This window comes from Podarcis filfolensis (assembly GCF_964270895.1).
Source record: "Podarcis filfolensis genome assembly, chromosome: 5".
NCBI classification, from domain to species: Eukaryota; Metazoa; Chordata; class Lepidosauria; order Squamata; family Lacertidae; genus Podarcis; species Podarcis filfolensis.
In genome coordinates this window covers 100,932-119,179 of record NC_139608.1, presented here as the reverse complement: position 1 = coordinate 119,179, position 18,248 = coordinate 100,932, and the positions used below count along the sequence as shown (strand labels likewise).

The following is an 18,248-nucleotide window of genomic DNA, read 5'->3' as shown; positions in this document are numbered from 1 at the left end:
GCCAAAGGTACTCCCAGCTCTCCTGCTAAAGATGTGAAGGCTTCCAGAAGGGCCGAGCACTTATGCCTACTATCAGCTATGCGAATAAAGTCGTCCAAGTAGTGTGACACACCCTCAAAGCCTGTTCTAAAATGAAGCGCCCAGTCCAAAAAGGTACTAAATGCCTCAAAGGCTGCACAGGCCACTGAGCAACCCATAGGCATTGCTTTGTCTACAAAGTAAGTAAAGGTAAAGGTACCCCTGCCCGTACGGGCCAGTCGTGTCCGACTCTGGGGTTGCGCGCCCATCTCGCTTAAGAGGCCGGGGGCCAGCGCTGTCCGGAGACACTTCCGGGTCACGTGGCCAGCGTGACAAAGCTGCTCTGGCGAGCCAGCACCATTACAGCACACGGAAACGCCGTTTACCTTCCCGCTATAAAGTGGTACCTATTTATCTACTTGCACTTAAGAGTGCTTTCGAACTGCTAGGTGGGCAGGAGCTGGGACCGAACGACGGGAGCTCACCCCGCTGCGGGGATTCAAACCGCCGACCATACGATCGGCAAGTCCTAGGCGCTGAGGTTTTACCCACAGCGCCACCCATGTCCCGTGTCTACAAAGTATGCCCCATCAAATTTAAAACCCAGCCACCGGAAATCTTCCGGGTGGACTGGCAGGAGTCAGTAAGCAGACTCTATATCACATTTCGCCAGCAACACGCCTTTTCCAAATTTGCGAATAAGTTTAACCGCTTGGTCAAATGAGGCATACCTCACAGAGCAAAGTTCCTGAGGTATCGCATCATTGACGGACCCTCCCTTTGGGTAGGATAGGTTGTGAATCATGCGAAACTCACTGGGTGCCTTTTTGGGGACGATGCCTAATGGGGATATATGCAAACCCTCTATGGGAGGGACAGAAAAGGGGCCGGCTACCCTCCCTGCCTTAATTTCTTTAAGTATTTTCTTGCATGCCACTTCGGGCATCTCTCTAACTGATTTCTGATTTGGTGGGTCACCTGAATTGGGGGGGGGGAGCAACTGGGATTCTAAAACCTAAACTAAAACCTTCCCAGAGAAATAATGCAGCTGTTCTGTTGGGATAGAGATCCAAAAGGGTTTTTAAGGCTCACTTTCCCTCTTTCTCTTTTTTTAAATAAATTTTTTATTAATTTTCCAACATATATCAAAACACAACACAACTAACAATACACAAACAAACAAATATACAAACACGTATAATTTCATAACCTCTTTTTCTTAAACCTTATTTCAACGACTTCCCCATACCTCCCTTTTCTGCATCCCTGTTTTAAACTTTTCCAGCAACCCCTAATTTCAATTACAGTGGTGCCCCGCAAGACGAACGCCTCGCAAGACGAAAAACCCGCTAGACGAAAGGGTTTTCCGTTTTTCGATGCGCTTCGCAAGACGAATTTCCCTATGGGCTTCCTTCGCAAGACGAAAGCCCATAGGGAAATCTCCAGGACAGCGGGGAAGCGCAGCGCGTCTTCCCCACTATCCTCGGACCTCCTCCGAAGGCTGGCGGTGGGGCGGAGAGACCTCCTCCCGCCGCCAGCCTTCGGAAGGCTCCTCCGAAGGCTGGCGGTGGAGCGGAGAGACCTCCTCCCGCCGCCAGCCTTCGGAAGGCTGCTTGGAAGGCTGGCGGCGGGAGGAGGTCTCTCCGCCCCACCGCCAGCCTTCGCAAGGCTGCTCGGAAGGCTGGCGGCGGGAGGAGGTCTCTCCGCCCCACCGCCAGCCTTCGCAAGGCTGCTCGGAAGGCTGGCGGCGGGAGGAGGTCTCTCCGCCCCACCGCCAGCCTTCGCAAGGCTGCTCCGAAGGCTGGCGGCGGGAGGAGGTCTCTCCGCCCCGCCGCCAGCCTTCCGAGCAGCCTTCCGAAGGCTGGCGGTGGGGCGGAGAGACCTCCTCCCCGCGCCAGCCTTCGGAAGGCTCCCCCGAAGGCTGGCGGTGGGGCGGAGAGACCTCCTCCCCGCACCAGCCTTCGGAAGGCTCCTCCGAAGGCTGGCGGTGGGGCGGAGAGACCTCCTCCCCGCGCCAGCCTTCGGAAGGCTCCCCCGAAGGCTGGCGGTGGGGCGGAGAGACCTTCTCCCCGCGCCAGCCTTCGGATGGCTGTCCTGAAGACTTGCGGTGGGAGGAGGGTTTTCCTTCCCACCGCCAACATTCAGAATGCTGTTCTGAATGTTGGCGGTGGGGAGGAAAAACCCTCCTCCCACCGCAAGCCCCGGGAACAGAGGAGAAGCGCTGCGCGCCTTCCCCTCTGTTCCCCTACCTGTCCTGAAGGCTTGCGGTGGGGAGAAAAGCCCTTCTCCGCACCGCCAGCCTGGCAAGCAGTCTCCATAGGAACGCATTAATTGATTTTCAATGCATTCCTATGGGAAACCGTGCTTCGCAAGACGAAAAACTCGCAAGAAGAAAAAACTTGTGGAACGAATTAATTTCGTCTTGCGAGGCACCAGTGTACTTATAATTCACTTTCTTTAATCCTTTTTCTCTTACCCAATTATTTGTCACTGCAATTCTGTTTTACATTACCCATAACATTTTAGCACTCATTAATTTTACAACAGTTCTTAAGATAAGTTTTAAATTTCTTCCAATCTTCTTCCACCGTCTCTTTTCCTTGGTCACGGATTCTGCCAGTCATCTCAGCCAGTCCCATATAGTCTATCACCTTCGTCTGCCACTCTTCCAGCGTGGGTAGTTCTTGTGTCTTCCAATACTTTGCTAAAAGAACTCTTGCTGCTGTTGTAGCATACATAAAGAACGTCCTATCTTTCCTTGACACCAATTGGCCTACCATGCCCAGGAGAAAGGCCTCTGGTTTCTTATGAAAGGTACACTTAAGTACCTTCTTAATTTCATTATAGATCATTTCCCAGAAGGCCTTGATCCTTGGGCACGTCCACCAAAGGTGGTAGAAAGTACCTTCAGTTTCCTTACATTTCCAGCATTTATTATTGGGCGTATGATAGATTTTTGCAAGCTTGACTGGGGTAATGTACCACCTACAAATCATTTTCATAATGTTCTCTCTTAAGGCATTACATGCCGTAAATTTTATACCGGTAGTCCATAACTGTTCCCAGTCAGCAAACATAATGTCATGACCAATGTCTTGTGCCCATTTAATCATAGCTGATTTAACCATCTCATCCTGTGTATTCCATTTCAACAACAAGTTATACATTCTTGACAAATTCTTAGTATTGGGTTCCAACAATTCAGTTTCTAATTTTGATCTCTCCACCTGAAAGCCGATTTTCCTGTCCTGTTTGAAAACTTCATTTATCTGGTAGTAATGAAGCCAGTCCCTTACTTTTGACTTCAATTTCTCATAGCTCTGCAATTTCACTTTTCCCTCCTCTTGTTCTATGATTTCCCAGTATTTTGGCCATTTAGATTCCATGTTAAGTTTTTTCACTTCCTTAGCTTCCATTGGTGACAACCACCTAGGGGTTTTGTTTTCCAACAAATCTTTATACCGAATCTAAACATTATATAGTGCTTTCCTAACAATATGGTTTTTGAAACCTTTGTGAATTTTTACCTTGTCATACCATATATATGCATGCCAACCAAACCTATTGTTAAACCCTTCCAGATCCAAAATGTCTGTGTTCTCAAGAAGTAGCCAGTTTTTCAGCCAGCAAAAAGCCGCTGATTCATAATACAGTTTTAAGTCTGGCAGGGCAAACCCCCCTCTTTCTTTTGCATCAGTTAATATCTTAAATTTTATTCTGGGCTTTTTGCCCTGCCAGACAAATCTAGATATGTCTTTCTGCCACCTCTTGAAACAGTCCATCTTGTCCACAATCTGCAGTGTTTGAAACAAAAACAACATTCTCGGCAACACATTCATCTTAATAACAGCAATTCACTTTCCCTCTTTCTCTGGGATGTGGTGCACGCCGTGACTTGGGCTGACTTCCCAGAGAGCCATCACATGAGCGGTGTGAGTTGTTCAACCACATTTTAAATGACACACAGCATTACCAAACCAATAAACAGAATATCCAGTCAATCTTCAGTACCTATAAAAGAACTTCAGGGATAGGACCAGAAACATTAGCCTCATCCTTAGGATCAGAAGCTGAGGCGCCCACAGATGAGAGTTGTTGTTTTCAACACAACAAAAGGGATGGCGTTTCACTCCTGCATCTGCTGGAGAACCACCCCCCTTCCAACTAACTGAAAGTACAACCTGGGAATATGCACAGAAGCCCAAATGATTATTTGGAGGTGGAACAGGTACTGCTCGCAGCTGATGGGGTGCGGCTCTTCCCATGCGCCGGCTTCTTGAAAGCGGATCGGTGTCCTGAAGCGACTGTCTGTTGTCCATGCCTTCCCCTTTCTCCGGGGGGGGGGGGAGAAGCCAGGGAGTGAAGGAGGTGAGGACAGGTGACCCCCCCTAGGCCCAAAGTCACCCCAGGCCTCAAAACCAAATTTCCCATTTCTCTCGTCTACAACAGCTTTTCTCTGCTCTTCTCTGCTTTCTCACAAGATGCTGCTGCATAAGCAAAAGGTTATTTTTTATCAGTACAAGAAGGCTTCAAAAAGCTAATGAATAGGCTCTGTCAATGCCAGGAATAAGCAGGTCTGGGAACTGAGTCTTATCTCATCCAGTTGCATCACATCTTGGACACGCTGAACGCAAGGCTTCTCAACCCCCTTGGCTTCTCATCCCCCTTTCCTGGGAAGGGCGCCAAGAGTCCCAAGAGTCCCAGGACAGGAGCTTTCTGTTCATGCTCAGGGAAACTCATGAGGCAGGACTCCTGAGGAGGGGGAGAAGGAGGAGGGAACTGGAGGGGAATATATGCTCTGTGCAAATGGCTGTGAACTTGTGCTTGTTTATGAAATTATCACACTAGCTCCTTCTACCAAGCCCGGATGATAGAAATAAAGCTCTTTCTCTGAAATTATCCCTTGAGTGCCTGTTTGACTCCCCTTTCCCTCTCCCGGGTGCAATGCTCTTCCCACCTGAGGGCAAAGCCTGAAAAGGCTACGGGAGTTGTGGCGTCCTCAGGCACAGAGGCTTTCCAGGTAGCTAGTCCCAGGGTCCACTTCTGCAGGCAGCACGCCTGAACCCGCACACAAGACAAGCCACCTGCAGGAGTCGACTCCTGCAAAGTGGCACAGCAATGGGAGATCCTTCCAGCAAGGTTTCAGGGCAGACCTTCAGCCAGACCTAGTCTGTCCTGGGATCCACCCATAATGAGAAAACGAAAACAAAACTATTCACACAAAAGGCAGGCCTTACATCCAGGCTTTTACTGACCGTACATTAAAAGACCTTTTCACAAGAGATATTGAAGATAATAAAACACAGACCCAGAATTAGGAAGAGATAACCAGGCTGGAATAGTAGATCATGTCAGATCATTTTCCTCCACAAATTTTACAATATTCTTCCGCGGTATCCACTTCCTCCTCCCTTGGATCTACATGAGCTTGCTATTTCCAGGTCTGTCAAATATTTGGTCATCCTTCTCACTCTGAGTAAAAAGACTTCCTCATTTCAATGTTTACAAATAAAAATACCATACCAAATACTTTGAATCATTCCCAGATTCTGTCACTATTCAGGATAATATTTCCCAGTTGCTAAATTTCCAGCAATCAAAACTGGAATATCATACTCCAGTCTTAATAGATTACCTTAAAATGACAATTTCTTATCCAGAGATTCTATTTATTTTTTTAAAATAATTTTTTATTGATTTTTTCCATGGATTCTACTTCTAACACTATATCTTTAACAATTTTTCATATTTCGACCCTCCTCCCCTGGACTTCCCTCGTACTCACATTTTGTTTTATTTCCCTATTGTTCACCTTGCGTATTTGATGTTTCCCCAAAATTTCCTCAATACATATAGTCTTATTTTTTGTTGTAGACAGTTGTGATTGTTCACTCAAACCCTGCCAATGAGTCCATTTATTTATGTTGCCTCTTCATATATGTTGTAAATGGTTCCCATTCTCTTTTAAAGTCTTTGTTGTCATTTTCATGTAATTTTTCTGTTAGTTTTGCCGGTTCTGCATATTCCATAAGTTTCCCTTGCCTTGTTCTTTCGTTGGTATTTCTTCTGTCTTCCAAGTTTGTGCTAATAAAATTCTTGCTGCTGTTGTTGCATACATAAATAATTTCCAATTTTCTTTTTTTACATCTTGGTCTAAAATTCCTAGAAGGAATGTTTCTGGTTTCTTAACAAAAGACTTTTTAAACAGTTTTTTCAATTCATTATATATCATTCCCCAATAATTCCTAAACTTTTTGCATCTTGCAGGATGGCTTTTTTTCTAAAAAGAAAAAAGAAAAACAAGATCTACCCCTCGTATGAGGAAGAGGCCCCTGCCCTACTGCCGGCATTGGCAAAGCCTTCAACATCAGCCACAGAGGGCAGGAGGAAAGATCAAGTTGCACGCAAAAACAAGATCTACCCCTCGTATGAGGAAGAGGCCCCTGCCCTACTGCCGGCATTGGCAAAGCCTTCAACATCAGCGGCAGAGGCCAGACCAGCAGAGGCCAGACCCCTAGTCTTGCCAGGGCTGGTGAAGCCCCAGACCAGCAAGCAAGACCCAAGCCAGCAGCGGCCCTCAAAAAAGAAGAGCCTCGAGGACTCTGGGCCAGCGCTCCCAGGTGAGTAGGCAGAACCAGATCCCTTTTGGGTTCCCCTTGGCCTTAGACTTGGTGTTTACCTCTACGGATGTTGGTGATCTGACACTAACTAAAAGCGAAACAAAAGAAGTGCCATGGTCAGACCACTTCCTGGTGCAACTGGACTTCTCCGCGACCCCTCCCCTCTGCAGGGAGGTGGGACCGATTCGGATGGTCCACCCCCGCTACTTAATGGATCCAACTGGTTTCCAGAGAGTGGCAGGGGATGTTTTATCCCACGTTGATGGCCTCTCAGCTGATTCCCTGGTGGCCCCTTGGAATGCGGAGTTAACCAGGGCTATTGACTGTCTGGCTCCGAAGCGCCCTCTCCGATTGCATGGAGCCCAGACAGCTCCATGGTTTTCCCCAGAGCTGAGGGCGATGAAACAATCGTTGAGACGGCTAGAGCGCTGGTGGCGGAAAACTCACTCTAAATCAGACCGGACACGGGCTAGAGCTCAATGTCGAGCCTACCAAGTGGCAATGGTGACGGCGAAGAGCGCCTTCTTCGCCGCCTCCATTGCATCTGCAGAAAACAGCAGCAGGAGACCTTTTCAGGTGGTTTGCAATCTATCGGAACCACCTGCACCACCGGGGCATGGTAGGGACCCCAAGATCTCCTGCAATGCTTTTGCAAAGTTTTTTGCAGATAAAGTCACTCAGATTCAGAAGGAGGTAGACTCCACTGTGGGAGCAGGGCTAGGGCGGGAGAGTGCTAGAGTTCTGTCTAGTCCTGTTACATGGGATCAATTCCAATCTGTTACCTCCGAGGATGTGGACATGCTGCTTGGACAAGTGAAACCGACCACCTGTCTCCTTGATCCTTGCCCATCCTGGCTGATAAAAGCGAGCCGGGAAGGGCTGGGCGATGGGCTCTGCGGGGTGGTGAATGCTTCTCTCTGTGAGGGAGCCTTCCCAGACCCGCAGAAAAAGGCGGTCATTAAACCGCTTCTTAAAAAAACATCTTTAGACCCAGCCAGTTTGGCCAACTATCGCCAAATTTACCATTCTTGGGCAAGGTGATTGAGCGGGTGGTTGCCGAACAACTCCAAGCATGCCTGGAGGATGCAGACCATTTGGATCCCTTCCAATCGGGATTCAGGCCTCACCATGGGACTGAAACTGCCTTGGTCGCGCTGGTCGATGATCTCCGGCGGGCTAGGGACAAAGGTGAGAGCTGTTTCCTAGTTCTGCTGGATCTCTCAGCAGCCTTTGACACCATTGACCATAACATCCTTCTGGACCGTCTAGAGGGGCTGGGAGCTGGGGGCACTGTTATACGGTGGTTCCGCTCCTTTCTCCTGGGCCGTGTCCAGAAAGTGGTGTTGGGGAATGAGTCTTCAGACCCCTGGGCTCTCACGTGTGGGGTGCCTCAGGGTTCCGTCCTCTCCCCCATGCTTTTTAATATCTATATGAAGCCGCTGGGAGAGATCATCAGGGGGTTTGGGCTGGGTGTTCATCAGTATGCAGATGACACCCAGCTCTACCTCTCCTTTAAATCAGAACCAGTGAAGGCGGTGAAGGTCCTGTGTGAGTGCCTGGAGGCGGTTGGATGATGGATGGTGGCTAACAGTTTGAGGTTGAATCCTGACAAGACTGAAGTCCTGTTTTTGGGGGACAGGGGGCGGGTGGGTGTGGGGGATTCCCTGGTCCTGAATGGGGTAACTGTGCCCCTGAAAGACCAGGTGCGCAGCCTGGGAGTCACTTTGGACTCACAGCTGTCCATGGAGGCGCAGGTTACTTCTGTATCCAGGGCAGCTGTCTACCAACTATACCTGGTACGCAGGCTGATACCCTCCCTGCCCACGGACTGTCTCATCAGAGTGGTGCATGCTCTAGTTATCTCCCGCTTGGACTACTGCAACGCGCTCTACGTGGGGCTACGTTTGACGGTGACCCAGAAACTGCAATTAATCCAGAATGCGGCAGCTAGACTGGTGACTGGGAGCGGCCGCCGGGACCACATAACACTGGTTCTGAGAGATCTGCATTGGCTCCCAGTTCGTTTCCGGGCTTTCCTTTCGCTTCCAGGCATATCCGCAACTGAACGTCCTTTCGGCTTTAGCCCAGCCGCTTCATCAGCTCTGGATCTACTTGTACTTGTCCTCCGCTCTTCCCCAGTAGCATGTTGGACGCCTTCCGACCTGAGGGGCTCATCTTCCAGCGTCATAACTTTTATATGCCTGTTGTCTTTGTCCATGGAGTTTTCTTGGCAGGGATACTGGAGTGGCTTGCCGGTTCCTCCTCCAGGTGGATCACGTTTGGTCAAAACTCTCCACTATGACCTGTTCATCTTGGGTGCCCTGCTCGGCATAGTTCATAGCTTCTTTGAGTTCTTCAAGCCACTTCGCCACGGCAAGGCAGTGATCCATGAAGGGGAAAGTCCAATGCTGCGAAAGGAAAGTCCAATGCTGTAAAGAAAAATATTGCATAGGAACCTGGAATGTAAGAACCATGAACCTGGGTAAGTTGGATGTGGTCAAAAATGAGATGGCAAGAATAAATATTGACATCCTGGGCATCAGTGAACTAAAATGGACGCGAATGGGCGAATTCAGTTCGGATGACCATCATATCTACTACTGTGGGCAAGAAACCCGCAAAAGAAATGGAGTGGCCCTAATAGTCAACAAAAGAGTGGTGAAAGCTGTACTGGGATGCAATCTCAAAAATGATAGAATGATCTCGATACGAATCCAAGGCAGACCTTTTAACATAACAGTAATAACAGTAATCCAAGTTTATGCACCAACTACTGGTGCTGAAGAAACTGAAATTGACCAATTCTATGAGGACTTACAAGACCTTATAGAAGTGACACCAAAGAAGGATGTTCTTCTTATTATAGGGGATTGGAATGCTAAAGTAGGGAATCAAGAGATAAAAGGAACAACTGGCAAGTTTGGCCTTGGAGATCAAAACGAAGCAGGGCAAAGGCTAATAGAGTTCTGTCAAGAGAACAAGCTGGTCATCACAAACACGCTTTTCCAACAACACAAGAGACGACTCTACACGTGGACATCACCAGATGGGCAGCATCGAAATCAGATTGATTATATTCTCTGCAGTCAAAGATGGAGAAGCTCAATACAGTCAGCAAAAACAAGACCTGGAGCTGACTGTGGCTCAGATCATCAGCTTCTTATAGCAAAATTCAAGCTTAAACTGAAGAAAGTAGGAAAAACCACTGGGCCGGTAAGATACAATCTAAATCAAATCCCTTATGAATACACAGTGGAAGTCAGGAACAGGTTTAAGGATTTAGATTTGCTAGACAGAGTGCCTGAAGAACTATGGATGGAGGCTCGCAACATTATACAGGAGACAGCAACGAAAACCATCCCAATGAAAAGGAAATGCAAGAAAGCAAAGTGGCTGTGCAACGAGGCCTTACAAATAGCGGGGGAGAGAAGGCAAGCAAAATGCGAGGGAGATAGAGAAAGATACAGGAAATTTAATGCAGATTTCCAAAAAATAGCAAGGAGAGACAAGAAGGCCTACTTAAACGAGCAATGCAAAGAAATAGAGGAAAACAACAGAATGGGAAGAACCAGAGATCTGCTCAAGAAAATTAGAGATATGAAAGGAACATTTCGTTCAAAGATTGCCATAATAAAGGACAAAAGTGGTAAGGACCTAACAGAAGCAGAAGACATCAAGAAGAGGTGGCAAGAATACACAGAGGAATTATACCAGAAAGATATGGATGTCTCGTACACCCCAGGTAGTGGGGTTGCTGAGCTTGAGCCAGACATCCTGGAGAGTGAAGTCAAATGGGCCTTAGAAAGCACTGCAAATAACAAGGCCAGTGGAAGCGATGGTATTCCAGCTGAACTATTTAAAATTTTAAAAGATGATGCTGTTAAGGTGCTACACTCAATATGCCAGCAAGTTTGGAAAACTCAGCAGTGGCCAGAGGATAGGAGAAGATCAGTCTACATCCCAATCCCAAAGAAGGGCAGTGCTAAAGAATGCTCCAACTACCACACAATTGCACTCATTTCACACGCTAGCAAGGTTATGCTTAAAATTCTACAAGGAAGGCTCAAGCAGTATGTGGACCGAGAACTCCCAGAAGTGCAAGCTGGATTTAGAAGAGGCAGAGGAACCAGAGACCAAATTGCAAACATGCGCTGGATTATGGAGAAAGCTAGAGAGTTCCAGAAAGACATCTACTTCTGCTTCATTGACTATGCAAAAGCCTTTGACTGTGTCGACCACAGCAAACTGTGGCAAGTTCTTAAAGAAATGGGAGTGCCTGATCACCTCATCTGTCTCCTGAGAAATCTCTATGTGGGACAAGAAGCTACAGTTAGAACTCGATATGGAACAACTGATTGGTTCAAAATTGGGAAAGGAGTACGACAAGGCTGTATATTGTCTCCCTGGTTATTTAACTTATATGCAGAATTCATCATGCAAAAGGCTGGGCTGGATGAATCCCTAGCCGGAATTAAGATTGCTGGAAGAAATATCAACAACCTCAGATATGCAGATGACACAACCTTGATGGCAGAAAGTGAGGAGGAATTAAAGAACCTTTTATTGAGGGTGAAAGAGGAGAGCGCAAAATATGGTCTGAAGCTCAACATCAAAAAAACGAAGATCATGGCCACTGGTCCCATCACCTCCTGGCAAATAGAAGGGGAAGAAATGGAGGCAGTGAGAGATTTTACTTTCTTGGGCTCCATGATCACTGCAGATGGTGACAGCAGCCACGAAATTAAGAGACGCCTGCTTCTTGGGAGGAAAGCAATGACCAACCTAGACAGCATCTTAAAAAGTAGAGACATCACCTTGCCAACAAAGGTCCATATAGTTAAAGCTATGGTTTTCCCAGTAGTGATGTATGGAAGTGAGAGCTGGACCATAAAGAAGGCTGATCGCCGAAGAATTGATGCTTTTGAATTATGGTGCTGGAGGAGACTCTTGAGAGTCCCATGGACTGCAAGAAGATCAAACCTCTCCATTCTGAAGGAAATCAGCCCTGAGTGCTCACTGGAAGGACAGATCATGAAGCTGAGGCTCCAATACTTTGGCCACCTCATGAGAAGAGAAGACTCCCTGGAAAAGACCCTGATGTTGGGAAAGATGGAGGGCACAAGGAGAAGGGGACGACAGAGGGCGAGATGGTTGGATAGTGTCTTCGAAGCTACAAACATGAGTCTGACCAAACTGCGGGAGGCAGTGGAAGACAGAAGTGCCTGGCGTGCTCTGGTCCATGGGGTCACGAAGAGTCGGACACGACTAAACGACTAAACAACAACACGTTTCCGGGCACAATTCAAAGTGTTAAAGCCCTAAACGGTCTCGGTCCAGTATACCTGAAGGAGCCTCTCCACTCCCATCGTTCAGCCAGGACACTGAGATCCAGCGCCGAGGGCCTTCTGGTGGTTCCCTCATTGCGAGAAGTAAGGTTACAGGGAACCAGTCAGAGGGCCTTCTCGGTAGTGGCGCCCACCCTGTGGAATACCCTCCCTTCAGATGTGAAGGAAATAAGTAGCTACCCTATCTTTAAAAGACATCTGAAGGCAGCCCTGTTTAGGGAAGTTTTTAACATTTAACGCTGTATTGTTTTTAATACTTGATTGGGTGCCGCCCAGAGTGGCTGGGGAAACTCAGCCAGATGGGCGGAGTATAAATAATAAATTATTATTATGATACAAGGTCGGGGTCTCTCTTGGTTTCCTTGATGTCTGGGTGGAAGTCCCCCCCCCTTGTTAAGAGGTGTGTGTCAGGGGCTCAGGAGCAGCAGCACAGGGGAGAGAGGAAATGGAGAGCGAAGGGGAAGAATCCGAGGGCAGCGTAGGGGAGTATGACAGTGGCCCGAGAGATTCCATGAGCTTCTCCAGCGAATCAGAAGATTCCCAGAAGGGGGCGCCGATGGTCAGGGCAAGGGGGGTCCCAGGGGGGACGCACCAGAAACAAGGAGCCAGCGGGGAACCCCAAAGCAGCAGCGGGGGATCAGGACCAGTTTCCCCACCAGAGCGTAGTGGGGGGGAAGAGTCACATGTGTCAGGACCAGCGTCTCCTCCAGCGGGGAGAGAAGATGAGTCAGGGCTGACCACGCCTCCATCGGAGAGTGGGGGAACGGAGGGAAGGTCAGTTGCAGCTAGCCTCCCCGAAGGGGGAAGCAGTGACAGCAGCAGTGAAATGGTCAGGAGGAAAGTTGCTGGCTGGGCGCGCGCACCAAGTTTAAATGTACAGGCGCGAGGGACAGCAGGAGACCCGGATTGGGAACCAGCTCCTAAAGCCTGCCGGAGGGAGGGGGAAGGCTCAGGGGATTCAGCATCAGAAGAGTCTAGAAAGGGCGAGACCCCGACGGACAGGCGGAACCAGAGGCGGAAAGAGCAGAGGAAGAGGTGGAGTAAGGCTAGAGTCTTAAACTGGTGTCTGGGGGGAGGAGACTCAGACGGAGCTTCAGCGGTCTGAAGTTTGAGACGTAGAGCTGTACGCTGCGGCTCTGGAAGTGAAACTGAACTTCAATAAAGACTTCCGTACTTAACAACGAAGCGGCGTTGGTCCTTTGTGAGCTGGGACCTCGGGCAGCTCTGACAGCGTGTAACATGGAGCAGGGACTTCCGGGTGGCTGCCCCTGTTCTGCATTGCTGGGGGTTGGACTAGGTGACCCCGCAGGTCCCTTCAGATGCTACAGTTCTATGATCCCTGTTCAGATATGGCATGCACCCACTCATTGCAACAGGCGAGAAGCCCCCTGAGAAAGAACTTGCCGTCTTTTCTCGTGTATAAGACGAGGTTTTTTACCCCCAAAATCAAGTGTCAAATTGGGGCTCCTCTTCTACAGGGGGAGTGCTGAGGGGGGACGGGCGCTTGGTTGTAGCCGCCAGGAAGAGATTCCCAGCCATGATTTCTTTGCTGTGAAAAGGGCTGTTGTCGACTGGCAGACGATAGGTGACTTGGTGGTTGATGCCTGCAATTGTGCAATTTGATTAATGGCTCCCTCCCCCCAAATAAAGCTCAACCACTCTGGGCAACCCCTCCCCAAAAAAGCTTAACAAGTCTTGGCAATCTGCCCCCATTTTCTAAATTTTGAGTGCCCAAAAATAGGGGGCGTCTTATATATGGGGGCGTGTTATACATGGAAAAATACGGTACCTTTCCCTCTCATCCGCCTCATTTACTCACCTCTCTCTCTCTCTCTCTCTCTCTCTCTCTCTCTTTCTTTCTGAAGAACTCTCTGATGAAAACTTTGAGTACTTGTGGATGGGTAAGAAGATCCTGGGAGGAAGAACCGTCAGAGAAGCCTTGGAGATGATGGATGAAAGGGAGATTTTGGACACCATCCTCCAACACCTCCAGCCACCTCCCCAGGTATTATTGTGGGGTATAATAAGTTAACTGTGTACAGACGCTTCAGGTTACATACGCTTCAGGTTACAGACTCCGCTAACCCAGAAATAGTACCTTGGGTTAAGAACTGCCATCGGCTCAGGGGCAAGAGGGGAAAAGCCGGGTGGATTACAAAGAGCCCCCAAAGATCGTGGGAAGCAGCACTTCCTCAGCGGAGGAAGGAGAGGAGATGCAGGGGTCGGAGGAGGCAAGGCGGTGCCAGGACACCTTGCCTGAGCAAAGCGGGGAGAAGGGGGGTCCCCCATTACCCAAGCCTTCCTTGCGCAGTAGGTTTCCACGCAGAGAGGGGAGGCGCAGACTGGGCGCCAAGAAATTACGCTGCTGGGGAAGGTTGAAGGGCCGCCCACTCTCAGATTCTGCCCGTGAATGAGCAAGACACGGAATAGAGGCGCTCTGCATTCTAAAGGTTTTGATCAGTAAGAAGAAAGCTTGAAAACAGACTCTTGAGCCATATTTCCTGATTGCTCTCAAGCAACCAACCGATACCTCTATCAGTGGTGCTTCAGGTTAAGAACAGTTTCAGGTTAAGAACGGACCTCCGGAACGAATTAAGTTCTTAACATGAGGTACCACTGTATATTTGGACAACTTTTCTGCTGTACCTTATTGGAAGGATAAAAATAATCATTTCCTTAATAAGAATTTAAACAATTTATTTAACTAAAACAATAACATTATAGCATATATATCCATGTTTGTTAACTGATGTGGTTAAACATTTTTTTAAAAAAAATTCTTAAAATGAATTTTAGCATATATGAAAAACTTAAAATAAATCCTTACTTCCCAGTGAATAGCCGTTGGACTATAATGCAACTTAAAAAGAAAAATATATTTCGAAAGATTTTTCCTCCAAAAGCATTTTATTTTAGAAATCCAATTTAATTTTTTAAAAAATGTGATTTAAATCAAAGAAATCCATTTAAAAAATAAAAATAAAAAAAATGGGTCATTGATTTTTATCCACCCTGGTCTGATGTTGCGCAGCGTGAACCAGGATTTCCCAACCTGGTGCCCTCTAAATGTTCTGAACCATATCCTGCCTGGGGCTGGTGGGAGCATGTAGAAGGGTTCAAGTTGAGGGGAACTGCCATGAACTATCACAGGCAAAGGCAAACTCGGCCCTCCAGCTGTTTTGGGACTACAGCTCCCATCATCCCTAGCTAACAGGACCAGCGGGTCAGGGGTGATGGGCATTGGAGTCCCCAAACAGGTGGAGGGCCGTGTTTGCCTAGGCCTGAACTATTGGGAGCCCAGCTTGGAGGAAGGTCCTATTTGCAGATGCAAGAGACGACTTTCCCCTGGTGAGAAGGAGTGGTGGCCGCCAGTCTGGGGGGCTTGAAAAGAGGACCAGGCAAATTTGGGAAAGCAGAGAAGGCGACCAGTGCAGGATCTGTAGACTGGAAGAAGAACCAATCCATGAACTTGATTTGGTGGGGTGACTTGGACCCCAGGAAATGTTGCATTTTTTTTCTTTAACTTTTGCAACTGATCGTTCCCGATATCTGTGAACGTTTGAGAACCCGATATTGTGCAGTAAAAGTTTTCGTGACTGTATTGTGCCTGATATGGCCAATATTTCCTCTTCGCTCTCAAGAGCAGTTAATTTGCCAGGCCTGGGCATTTGGCAGAGCAGGCAAGCAAATACTTTATGCAACAGAAAATTTAATAAATAATCATACTGGGAGTGGTATTGTCTGTTTGTTATTATGGTATGTATTTTTGAGTTTTTATATTGTAAACCGCCCTGTGATCTTCGGATGAAGGGCAGTACAGAAATTTAATAAATAATAGTAATAGCCACAATGCCTAGATTCTGTTTGTTCATGGCAGGAAACAAAGTGCTTTAAATGAATGGTGTGTCTCCCAGTCCGGAGGATTTATTTAATCTTCTTTGGAGGGTTACTTTAAAAAAGAAGAAGAATTGATTGCAATAGATTTTACTCCAAATGATTTTTGCAATAAGTCTATTTCTAGGCATGTGGGGTTTTTTTTAGAGAAGACAAGTGGCAGATAGATGGCAACTGTTCTCTAGACAAGAAACATGACACTTTTCTTCATTTTATTCCCAGCAGAATACATCCAAACCTGGACACAACAAGGTAAGTCCTTGTCGCGAATTCCTCGCGGCGCTTTTAGCAGAATGCTCAGAGTCCCAGGTTCTTTAGTGCAGTATTTATTATTGTGAGCTCAATATATATACAAATATCTACAGAAGCAGTTCATCTAATCAGACAGAGTACCTGCACCTTGAGGCAAAAGAAGACTCCACACTCATCTACACCACTCCACCACTATTGGACAGGCTTCCCTTTTAAACCAGTGACAGCCAATCACATTACTGCTGCATCATTCTGACCCAGCACTTCCACAGAGAGTATTGGATCTGTAGCCTTATTGGAGTTCACTGATTGGGTCTGCGTTGCTCCGGGACAGGAGGAAGGAAGCCAAATGACACCGAGGTTGATTCAAAGAAGAAAGAGTTTATTCTGCTTTCCGGATAGCAGAAGGTACTTGCGTGATCAAGTCCACAGCAAGTCCAAAGAAATGACAAGTTTCATGCAGTATATATATCCTCCAGGCACCCTCTCCCTCCTTCCAACTACATCAGCTTATGTACGCAGGTTGACATCACATATGTTCTTGCTCTGGTATTCTTAACCATAAAAGGGTGTTCCTTTCTGTACTTCTGACCATAAAAGGATCTTCCTCTTCCTACTCTTATCTGGGAGGAATAGGTCATAATCTCCGGGAACACGCTCTGGTGCTGTTCCCAGATTGGGTCTGTGCGTCTTTTGTGGTCAGCACATAAGATAAGGCACACACGCATCATCCCTGCTCTACTGGAACTTGGCAAGGTCACTCATTGCCGCCACAGACTGATAAGGGAGAGAGCTTCGAGCACAGCCGGGTTTTTGTTTATACATTGACTCAGAGCTCAAGTTAATGGATTTTAGCTAAGGAAAAATAGGGATTTTGGTGCAGTTTTCAAACTGCCTTCACAGTCAGTTTTGGGTTTGGGAAACCCATTCCTTCACATCAGCCTGTTGCAAACTGAAGCCTGCAGACTTACTTGCACAGCATCCTGTGAATCCCAACACTCCTCCTTAAGTCAAAGGCTTGAGACCTAATAATTCTCTTAGGTCTCGAAATTTAGGAGCATCCAAACATTTTGTATACAAATCTGCCACATTACATTTTGTGTTACAGTGCTGTACCTTGAACACATTTCTTTCCAAAGCATTTTTCACATTTCCGTATCTTATAGCAATATGTTTGCTCTTGCTCTTAAAGTTCTGTTGGTTAGCAAGCTGTTGTGCAGCCATGTTGTCACTGAGCACAGAGATTGGCATTTCAGAAGGTATTCCAAGCTCTTTTGTTAGGCAAGCAAACCACTCTACTTGTGACACACATTCGCTTATGGCTGAGTACTCTGCTTCACAAGTACTTGTGGCAACAAATGTTTGTTTCTGTGATTTCCACTGAACCAGGACATTTCCAATATATATGGCATAGCCAGTGGTAGACTTTCCATTTTCTCTGTCTCCCCAGCTGGCATCAGTATATGCATACACTTGCTGATCATATCCTGTATCCAGCACCAGTTTGTAATCTTTTGTGCCTTTCAGATACCTTAGGATTCTTTTAAGTGCTACCCAATCTCTCTGAGCCAGGTCTGCACTTCTTTGGCTTAACATGTGCACTGCCAATGTTATGTCGGGTCTCGTCCAGCAACTTAAATATAACAGAAAACTTAACAAAGAATGAAACACAGTTGCATTCTCACATTTTTGTCCTTCTGGTTCATTTTTGTACTGTTTAGTTATGGGAGTGTCAACCTCATTTGCCCTCTCCATTCCATATGTCTTCAGTAACTTTTCGATTTTTTCCTTCTGACTCAGAGAGTAGACGCCCTCTTCATTTCTCTGAACCTCTACTCCTAAGTAATTCTGAATCTCTCCCAAATACTTCAGTTTGTATTTGTTACCTAGGCTGTTTATAAACCAAGACCCTTGCTTTAGTGCAGTTGTTATTAGACAGATATCATCAACATACAAAAGTAAATAACAAACGCTTCCTTGCACCATTGCTGAATATAAACAGGAATCAGCCAGGCTTTGTTTGAATCCCATCTTTTTCAAAGTTGTGTCTATGCATTCATGCCATAGACGTGCACTTTGGTGTAAACCATATAGTGCCCTTTGCAGCTTTAACACCATG

General features: G+C 47.1%; 2 protein-coding genes across 4 annotated transcripts in view; both read left to right on the top strand.

Annotated features, from left to right (window-relative positions):
• The window catches only part of PIGZ (phosphatidylinositol glycan anchor biosynthesis class Z), a 145,304-nt gene that overhangs the window by 51,744 nt on the left and 75,312 nt on the right, over nt 1–18,248 (top strand). The window lies entirely within an intron of this gene.
• Nucleotides 1–18,248, top strand: part of LOC310762131 (maestro heat-like repeat family member 5) — a 67,627-nt gene that overhangs the window by 3,386 nt on the left and 45,993 nt on the right. For both annotated transcript variants that reach the window (XM_083612626.1, XM_083612627.1), the window contains exons 3-5: nt 6,286–6,638; nt 13,849–13,988; nt 16,103–16,129. In XM_083612626.1, the coding sequence (XP_083468752.1) occupies nt 6,287–6,638; nt 13,849–13,988; nt 16,103–16,129 (519 nt within the window). In that variant the 5' untranslated portion in view covers nt 6,286. The remainder of the gene's footprint in view (nt 1–6,285; nt 6,639–13,848; nt 13,989–16,102; nt 16,130–18,248) is intronic.